Source organism: Eurytemora carolleeae, unplaced genomic scaffold, assembly GCF_000591075.1.
Source record: "Eurytemora carolleeae unplaced genomic scaffold, Eaff_2.0 scaffold639, whole genome shotgun sequence".
Classification (NCBI taxonomy): domain Eukaryota; kingdom Metazoa; phylum Arthropoda; class Copepoda; order Calanoida; family Temoridae; genus Eurytemora; species Eurytemora carolleeae.
The window spans coordinates 109,717-120,110 of NW_019396548.1; the positions used below are offsets into that span (position 1 = coordinate 109,717).

General features: G+C 32.3%; 1 protein-coding gene across 2 annotated transcripts; it reads right to left on the reverse strand.

Annotated features, from left to right (window-relative positions):
• Positions 1-5,178: 5,178 nt before the first annotated feature.
• LOC111705297 (putative cuticle collagen 99) lies at positions 5,179-10,122 on the reverse strand. Of its 2 annotated transcripts, none has more exons than XM_023477792.1 (5): positions 10,019-10,122; positions 9,557-9,637; positions 9,452-9,493; positions 5,646-5,690; positions 5,179-5,595 (listed from the first exon to the last, which is right to left on the reverse strand). In XM_023477792.1, the coding sequence occupies exons 2-5, from the start codon at positions 9,632-9,634 to the stop codon at positions 5,353-5,355; spliced, it is 408 nt and encodes a 135-aa protein (XP_023333560.1). In that variant the 5' UTR covers positions 9,635-9,637; positions 10,019-10,122; the 3' UTR covers positions 5,179-5,352. The 2 variants fall into 2 exon arrangements, with proteins under 2 accessions (XP_023333560.1, XP_023333561.1); XM_023477793.1 differs by having other exon boundaries at positions 9,945-10,029.
• Between the last annotated feature and the right edge of the window lie 272 nt (positions 10,123-10,394).

A 10,394-nucleotide genomic window follows, 5' to 3' on the forward strand; every position in this document is an offset into this window, starting at 1 on the left:
AGATTGGAGAAGATATATAAAGTTATTGTCTTTATTCTTTTCACACCGAACGTAGTGAGGTGTGAAAATACTTTTATTTGATCGAAAGCAAACTAGAAAAGTTAAAAATCCCAGCAAAAACTTTTTCGCACACATGATACCCATTTCAAAAATATATATAGTTTTATTCAGTTTTACTCAAATTATTCAAAAGTAGGTCGATAAAGTTACTTAATCACCCTGTTGTAGGGTGATTAAGTAACTTCAATGAGACAAATTAGATATTAGAAACTATTTGTATTATCTAAGGGGTAGATTTATTTGAAAACCAGTTAAGAAAGGTTCTGTCGTTCAATTCCAGGAGTTTTTAATGTGTTATAGTATCATTCTTAACATCTTCAGGAAAGGTTCTGTAAGGTTTCAATGGGTCCAAATTGATCTAGAAAAAATTGGAAACCCTGGTATTGTTGGACCAGTTGATCATTAATTATGATAACAAACCGCCATGTAGAAGAAAAAGAAAATTTGGACAAAAATAAATATATAGAATAAAGCTCTTTGCTCATATATATGGTAGCTTTAGATATAGGGCTAATCGTCATACTCAGGGAACGATTGTTCTTTCAAGGGAACAAACGGAATTATCAAGAACAATGCCATTGTTTCGAAATAAGAACATACACACATAGAACGAGTTCTTAAAAATATTGGAGTTTTAATTTATCTGTATTATTGTATATTCTCTCAGTTTGGCAGGATTGACCAATGGCAGTGTTTCCTCCCATTCCCCCAACCTCTCCTCCCTGAACTCATTCACTCCCGTTCCTTGGAACCCTTCTCGATCAAGAACACTAAAAAAGGGAACTTAATGGTGATGAAAAGATTGGAATAATAACGAACGAGGAAGAAACAAGTGGAAGGCCCTTGCTTAAAAATACACGCCCAGCCCTAGCTTTAGCTGGGCAAACAGCTGGGCCAAACAGAGGTAAAAAAAAACCTTGTTTCCAAGGGTATATAAAGAAATAACTTTCTGTGGGGTATAAATTGCGACATTAGCACGATTTTTTAGACGTAGTACTCACCTAGGTTAAATTTAAATACTTATTCGTTTAAGTCAGGTTAAATTATTCTTTTTTGTATTTAGAAAAGATTATTACAGAAGGTTAATTTCATTAAGATTACGTGTATAAAAGTCTCAAATATCTTTTTTGTTATAAGGTTAAAAACACGGTTTAAAAAAGAAACATTTTTTTGGAAATTATTTTGTTTCCTTTGCTTTTGGTATGGAACATGTTTTTAGAATTTGCATAAATAATATTTTTTTTAATTTATGGATCATTTCCGATCGGTTGAAATCTTAGTGGTATTTAGCACAAAAATTGAAGAAGTAAGAAGAGTTTAAATTTAACATTTTGGCTTTGTTGAGTTTATGAATTTGAATTTTAAAGTATTAAACAATTTAATTTTGCAACCCAATGTTGTAGACCTTAGACATTTCAAATTATAAATCATGTTAGTTCAAATAATCTATAATTAAACCATTAGGTTTCAAAAATGTCCAAGATTTTTGAAATTGAACCAAATTGAGTGATAGTGTCTAAAAGAGGGTTTTGGGACAACCTCCTCATTTTTCCGTCACAGAAATTGTCTTGAGAAAAAAATAGTAAGGTCTAAAACAAAAGAGATCTACTGGACGGTTTGTGTACACATAAAGCCTATTTATATTCCCTCAAATATGATATTTTTATAGACAACAGCTTTTAGAAACCGCGTAAACCGAGTTTTTAACTATATATAGCTCTCATACTAATGAACATGTTTTTTTCCTTAAAAAATCATATTTGAGACTATTATACAATACATGTAACATTTATGAAAAAAACATTCTGTAACGTTCTTTTCTAAATACAAAAAAGAATAATTTAACCTGACTTAAACGAATAAATAGATAAATCTAAAAAGATTTTGAACCAAGAATTGAACCAAGGTGAGTGCTACATCTAAAAAAGCGTTTTTTTGATACACACTTTACAGTTTTTGATACACACTGTACAGTTTTTAAAATAGTTTTGAGAAAAAAATAAGGAACGTCAGGAAACATAAATGATCTATTGAAAGGCTTGTACACATAAAACCTGTTTATATTCCCTCAAATATGATATTTGCATCCATAGAATAATTTGTTTAAAAGCATTTTTTTTATTGAAAATATATATTTCTCCCTTAATTCAATTATCTGAAAATATTCTAACTAATTAATTCTTCATATTTCAGTTTTATATTTTATTGTTTCACTTGAACGAGATTGTCCTCTAACTTCTGAAAAAAATAGAAGATTTACATTTGGTTTCTGATCTACAGTAATAAATCTCGACATGCACTGCAAACTGAACAAAAGGAGATGGTCAAATTTATTCAACATTGCTGCAATAACTTTGTGACCTCGTAGCTCCTCTAGTTTTGATTTTACAAATTTATCCAGTTACATATTTGTTCTTCTCAATAGTTCATCAACAAGAAATAGTTTAGGAAATCTGCACTCTATAACTATGCTTACAGAAAGTTTTTGCCACAAATCCCTATATCTTTGCAACCTTTAATGTTTCAAGTTATGAAATCTGTTAGATCAAATAGTATAAGTTTCAAATATTAAAAAATTAACACCCGTCAGGTTACAGAGATGCAGAGATTAAACTTAAAGTTCCTCTGAGATATAAATGCCTGATTCCTCAAGTTTATCACCACTCAGAGTTTGTTGCAAAGATTTAATTCCTGTAAGCCTAATTTCAAGCAAAGTTCACAATGCCCGATTTACAAGTTACAACGTACCCTGAAGAGTTTTGTTTGATCAAGTAATAGATAGAACCTAGACCTGTGACGAACTTGCAGCTATCACACTTACGAATCAATTCAAATCTTACGAAGAGTGAAGAACAGAGAAAACACTGGTTAGAATGGGGTGTTTGAGGAGGTGTTTCAAAATTTTCAAGTAATGTAAAGAAAAAAGATTCTAAATCTTTTAATCTCATTTAATTGTAAGGAATTGGTACATGAAGCCAATGGTTCTGTTTTTAAGTAATCTTTTTGTTTGTTTATTTTCTTGTGGTTTTTAACATTTTTTATTATCGATTTTGATGGTTGACATATCGTTAGAACTGACGAGGGTCAACCAAGACCAAAATATATATTTTCAATAAAATGTGGAACTATCATCTACTGCTTTTACTCTACAGAAGTTTGGTCCATCGCCATCACCGAATTTTTAAAAATCACAAAATATTCTAAATCTTGATTTTCAACATTGGGAGAAGTATCCTGAGAACGGTGGAATAACATTGTGTCAAATCAAAAATTACTTGAGGAAAAGCCATTATAGTTTGCAAGGATTTATCAGAAAACTAAATTATTATTATTAAGTCTATACATATATATGCAGTGGTAGGCGATAATATCAATACAATGAAGACGACTTTTTTATTTATGTAATGATGTTAACAAGCTTTTTTTTAAAGTTTACAGGCAATAATAAAGAGAAGTTTTTTAATTAATAGCTTGTCTTGAACTCTATGTTTAGGCATATTTAAGCTTTAAGCTTTTTATATGTTTAACAGCTTCATTTTAATCAAAAGTGCTTGTCTGTCCGTTATTATCTAATCAACGACAAAACGACTGAACCGATTGGGCCCACATTTTTTGTCTGACATTACAAGACCCAAGGAAAGGTTTATGGAAGGTAAAAATTGAAGAAAAAAATTCCTGCATATTTTTTAGCGTTTATGTTACAATGTTCACAGAAAAATCCACAACATTTAGAATTTTACAAATATGAAGAAAACATGGTTGCTTGAAGATCAACATTCATACTCTTAAATTGTTGCTAAAAGAGGGGCAGAAAAATTTCTGAAATTCTAGTCTATCTTTGGTTGGGTGTCATAAACTGACCTAAAAACAGCTAACTTAAATTTTCTTTTAATTACTCAACACTGACTCAATTCCATTAGATTTAGGATGTGTTCCTGATATAACAATTCCAAACCATTCTTTTTTACCAATTACCATTTGTTTCATGTTTGTTAATTCATAGATTGTTTTAATATATTTTAAAACTCTATGCAGTTTTTCTTTTTTCAGAACACTGGCATTGTTTTTGAAAATTCTGCTTGTTCTTGTAAAAGAAAGATTGTTCTCCAGGAATAAAGCCCAACCCTTCGTATGAATGCTCAGAATGTTTCCCGAGCTAATACTCGCTTAAACTATCCTAGTTTATCAAACCTTGTCATGATCGCAACCATCATTAAGCCTTAGACTCTCTTGGATACAACTCTACTTCATTTAGAATCTCTCCTCGATAGTAACAGTGCTCTGGAAAATGAGGAAACGGGTTCAATCTGTAAAAGATTGCCCAAGTTAATTTTATTTATAAACCACAGTAATGTAATGAAATACAAAATCGAATAAACGGAAGAATATACAAAATAGTTAATAGGATAAATTATTTTAAAGCTCATAGAAAAAAGATGCGATAATCTTTAATAACTCAAAACTCAGTTAAATTTGAATAATTCAAGAATACAATGTGTAGAAAACTAATTACAAGCTCATAAATCAGGTACAAATATATATAGATAGCCTTATTAGTACCTTAATGTGCTGTAAGCAAATCACAACAGTATCTCTTATAGATCAAGATATCAAATCTAACAGTGCATATAGTATAAATCTTACACATAGTTTACAAATCAAAACTGGTTTTGCTGCTGCACTCGACTTTAGGGGCTTCACATCTTTCAAGTGAAGAACTCAGCGGCGAGGGAATTCAGAATGTGACGAAACTGTTGCATAGCACAGAATTTAGTAAAAAATTTTAAACCTTGCATAATTCCTCAAAAGATTTTAAATGAGAAGTTACAAAAATTAATGATGATTCGGACAACTTTTTAAAAAAGTTTTGAAATAGGCTTGTTACAAATTCTAATTTTTCTTTATATAACCTCTTGTTGAAAACCTATGATATTTCAAACTTTGAATTCTCAGATTCTGGTAGATCAAAATCTTTAAGATTATTAATTTCCAAGATTTACAACATTTAAGTTCCAATGCTAAAAAAAAGAAAAATAGGAGATTTTTGCTTTTGTATACTGTATATAGTCCCATTCATTAGATCTATTCCAATGAGATTCTGTCACAAATAATATCAAATTGTGTCAGATTACTTGGTTTATTGTATTACAAAGAAACAGGTTACATGAACAATTAGGCAACGGATATATTTAACAACAATTTGAATTTTACTTAAATTAATAGGGCTATTCAAAATTGTTAGACATTGATTAGTAAAGATACTTTTGATTTTTACAACCTGTAATTATTCATTCAAATAACAAAACCTCCTTTTCCACCTCCTTTTCCACGTCCTTTACCCTTTCCACCCAGTTTACCTTTTCCTTTCCCTTTGCCTTTTCCACCTCCTTTTCCTTTTCCACCAAGGAATGCTTCTATTGGGAAACCTGGTGCACCCGGAAGGGGAGGTCCTGGTGGACCTGGCGGTGGAGGAGGAAATAATGAGGCCAAAAATTCAAAGAAATAGTCAGTACCATTGGTTCCATGTGTAGTTTCCTTAAAATGTGTTGTGTTAAGATAATAGAAAATCATTTCCATTAAATTACCTGCTCTGTTCCTACAAAGTCAGTGTTGGCTCTTTTCCTTATTTCCTAAAAATTAAAGGAGAATTAATATGTACTTTACTAATTATGGAATGGTTTTGTATTATGTAATTTTGGGTAATTACACCTCAATTACAGGATTCTAGACTTTCTTTTGTACATGTTACATAATTAACACAAAATTTTGTGTAATTCTCCTCCATAAGTGAAAGAAAGTGTTATGCGTAGGTACATGTAACATAATTATGACTGGAAACCCTATTAAGAGTACTGCCATATTTTGTTTGCACTAGAAATAATGGTTAACATATACTCATTACTAGGTACAAGAGCAGATAGAGCCCTGCTGCAGTGCATAAATGAAAAAAGACATCCTGTTGCCTACATCTTTACTTACTTGGATCCAAGCAGAATTTACAAAATACAGTGATAGACTTCTCAAAGAACTCCTTTGAAGACTGGTGTCAGTTTTTTGTGTAAATCTATGACAGCAAATTCATCACGTCTAATTTAGGACAAGAAGCCATTGTCTTCAACTGTTTTTCCACCAGTACAAAGCAGAGACAGTATGGAAGTCAGGATAGAGGCCCTGAATCCTGGGTATACCCTTTCTGAGCTATTATGTACAAATTGCATTCTATACGATAGCCCAAACTATGTTGTCCTTGCTACTAAGCAAATTTATCAAGGAGTACAACAACTCCCAGGAGATGTACTTAGAACGGGTTAGACTGTTATTCAAGGATGCCTTTGATCTGGCTTCTTGCTACAGTATGAATAAAGTATTTCTCATCATCATCACAGTGGTAGAAGGGCTAAGCAACAAAACTCTGGCAACCATAGTATCAAGCTATGTTGGACAGGTTCCCTTTCTTTTCAATGCATTCAGAGACACAATTGGCCGATATGCACAGCAGATCCCTTCAAACTAGAATTTTAAGGTAAATTCAATAGGGATCAGATGCTAAAAGTGTGAGGGTCCACACTACATCCAGGACTGCAATCTGAAAAGCTCTTATAAGTGCAGACTGCAGAGCAAGTCTTGATAAAGCTGATTGTAAAGTATCTCAGTCTCAACTTGTCTGCTCAAAATGCCTTGACCAGCATCTGATGAAAGCTCACTACAGTCCAGTCAGAACACCCCTACCTGAAAAAGAGGCTGACCCAGTAACAGGAGTGTTCTGGGTCTACAGCTTGCAAGGCACTTCCTGGACAGAGCAGTTAACATTGGACAATCAGGTACTAACAGTTTTACAAATTGTAACATTTTAGTTGATACAGGAGCACTTGTTCTTTCTGGGATTTTGGTAGATTTCTTTGTAGTTATTTAGGGGGAACTAAGAAAAAAAGCAATGATGGTGACGTTAGGAGAAGTAGAAATTAAGTTAGTCTTTAGTAGGATTAATATTACTTTTTCAGGTTGATCCATTCTGTGTGTTATTCCTTCCAATCATATTTGGGATAAATTTCTTTAAACACAACAGTTTGAGCCCATTGTTTACCCCTAATGATGCCAATTTAGTTAACACCTCTTCAAATCAAAGTCAAACTTTAATTGCAAAGTTTACTGGAAATTTAATTCAAGAGGTCTACAACCAGTGAACTGTTGCCTCCTAAGATGGCACAGGGCGTGGAGGTAACTGTTCCTTGAATCCAGCAGATTATCTGACCGTTTTACTGGTCACCAAGTCAAATCTAACTGGAGCAGTGGCAGGAGTATTCAGACACAAGACACATGTAAGTATTTTACCATTTTTTAAATAAGTCTATCCGAGAACAACAGTATTTTAACCCCAAGATACATCATTGCTCATGGGTCAATGTGAACTAACTTTTGTACTAATCTACAATAAGCTGCTCCAGAATTTTTTAAGCCAAATGGCATTTAATAAAAGTAAAAAGGCCAAAGTTTTTCTGGCACACAGAGCAACTGGAATCAAATTAAATACAGGTAAACCTTTCTTCTCAGAACTGAGGTGGAGTACCTTGGTCACTTGATCAGTAAGGAGGGCACAAGTCTGTTAACTGCATATGTCTCAAATATTGTTGAATGGCTCCTGCTGTCAACAGGGAAGGATCTTTCATCAATTTTAGGATTTGCTGGTTACTATAGAGAGTTTTTACCATGGTTCGCTGAGATAACAGCAAACCTGAATGAAGTAAAAAACAAACATACGCTGACATGGAGTACAGAGATGGTTATTAATTTTAACACTCTTAAACAGATGTTTTTAGCAGCACCATGCCGAGCGAGGGAGGGAGTCCAGAGTTCCTCAAATAGTAATCACCACCACCCAAATCTGTTCTGCGGCAAGCAAGCTCCTCAAGTGGTAATCTCCACCACCTCAAATAGTAATCAGCCCAAAAAAGCATAAAATTAAATCGTTTATTTCTTAGAAATAAGACCATATTGACCTCTTTTAATGGCCCTATGGTGTACAATATTGTTAAAGCTTTCTTTATTGCTCCTTAGTTTTGTGGCGGCTATGAAAGTCGTCTTTCCTTGAAGAACTTCTCGCGGCAAGGAGAAAGAATAGGGGAGTTTCTAGAAGCCACGAGATATATATATTTTTCTAACTTTGTAACTTTATATTTAAAATATAGTTAGTCGTTATCAAAATCCTCGTCTTATTGCTATCCGCCAAATTGGTGACCCTGGACTAGTGAATACGTTTCTTTATAAGTCCAAAGTTAAACAACCCACCGCGTTGTATTTTTCCACCTAAAAGTCAGTGTTTTGAGTTAGTGTTCTGTTTTGCTCGCTAGTATTATTTTCGGCTGAAAAGTGAACCAGCCTCCCTGTTTTCTAAAAATTGTGTTAAAAGTGCATTAAATTCAAATCACAGAAAACAAAATTTTACTGTGATCACTAATTGAGGTGGTGGAGATTACCAATTGAGGAGAACGCTTGCCGCAATACAGATTTGGGTGGCGGTGATTACTATTTGAGGAACTCTGGACTCCCTCCCTCGCCGAGCCCCACCAGATTTTTCTACATGAGGTAAACTGTAAATTCTAACCATTGATTTTAGCAAATATGCAGTTGGTGCTGTTCTCTCTCTCAAAAAAGAAGAGTGGAGAACAGTTTTTAGGAGTTAAAGACTGTTAATACAGGCCTTTTAAATGTAATTATCATAGTAGTAAGGGTGAAATGTTAGGTTTAGTTTATGGATTAACCAAATTTGAACAATTGTTAAGATTGTTTGAATTCATCTTGATCACCGACTCCAACACTGGTTTTAAATTCCTACCATCATGAAAGATTGACTTTGTTGACCAATTACAGAAAGAAGGTTGGCGTGCAACTAGCCATATTTGATTTGATGTTCCAAAATGCTGTGCCTGTACCTGTGGACTAAGGATGGTTCTTCTGTTAGGTGAGATACTTACTTGCTTACAGTCCAATTCTGAATTGATTGAATATTACAAAGTTGTCTTTGGCCTTAATACAACATACATTATAGGCAACTAAAATGTGGTCTGCTAGTTTTAGGCTTTCACCATTTCCAAAGATATCAATTAATATGTTCAGAATTAGAGTTTTAAAGTTTTCAGTCAATGAATTGAAATTTGAAAAAAAATATTTAATATCTCTGGTATTTTGAAAACAAAAAATGTCAGACAACATTTTGAAAATGGCAGGACTAGGGCTATTTTGTAATTATTGTTTCATAAAAAATTATTGCTTAAAATAGATTGCCTTTAATGAATGGTGCAAACTATTTCTAGGGTCAAAAACGACTTTAAGTCTTCAATCAATTTAAATTATTTCAATTTAATTAGAATATGACTAAAAGTTTTCATGGTACCTGCTTTGGTTCTGCAAAGTCAGTGACATTATCCCCAGATTCCTTAGGATTAAAAAGATTTTAAAGTATAGTAAAATGAAGGAAATGAAGTTCTCTACATGTTACCTTGTTAGTTTCTATTAGGTAATGTTTCGGACTTATGCCAACACTTTGGAACAATACCAGAATAATGATAAAGTTCATCTTCTAAACAAAAGCTTTAATTTTTTAGAGATTTGTAAATAATAATAATCTTTGAATCTGATCAGAAATATAAATAAAATGTCTTCAAATTAAGATAATTTAGCTTTGTGAGAATGCTTGTTAATACTTTAGGAATAACAACTTTGTATCAATACAAGTGCACACAAATTCCACACAATACTTATTGCTTTGGCATTATGAGTTTAAGAATCTTTACCAAAATTAAAATTGCTGCCAAAGTTATTTTAAACAATATACTGCAACTAAACTTAAACCACAATTTTCTAAATCTATTTTGTTTCATGCTTACTTTTTGTTGCAACTTCCTGTATTAGTCAAACAAAATCAGAAAAACTGATAAGTTCATCTTATCTTAACACTTACTTCAATGTTTAATTAAATGAAATATTGTTAATTTATTTCAATTATTTTGTTCCTCCACTCATTACAGTCAGTAAGTCACTGAAAAATTCATGGTGATTTAATTTTAAAATGTAATGTGAGTTAATAGCATAATTAGCAACAAATTAAGTAAAAAAATTAAATTTCTTGACTTTTCCTATAAATATTTTTCCCAAATAGGCCTGTTTTATCTCCTAGAATTAATTTGTTTGTAATATCAATAAAAATTAAAAATCTATAGATTTATTGACTATGTCATGTTATATGGTTGAATTATTCATTATCACAGAAAACATATAGATTATTAAATTACAAATAGATTTTAGTAAAATCACAGGCAATCACAACCCTAATATTT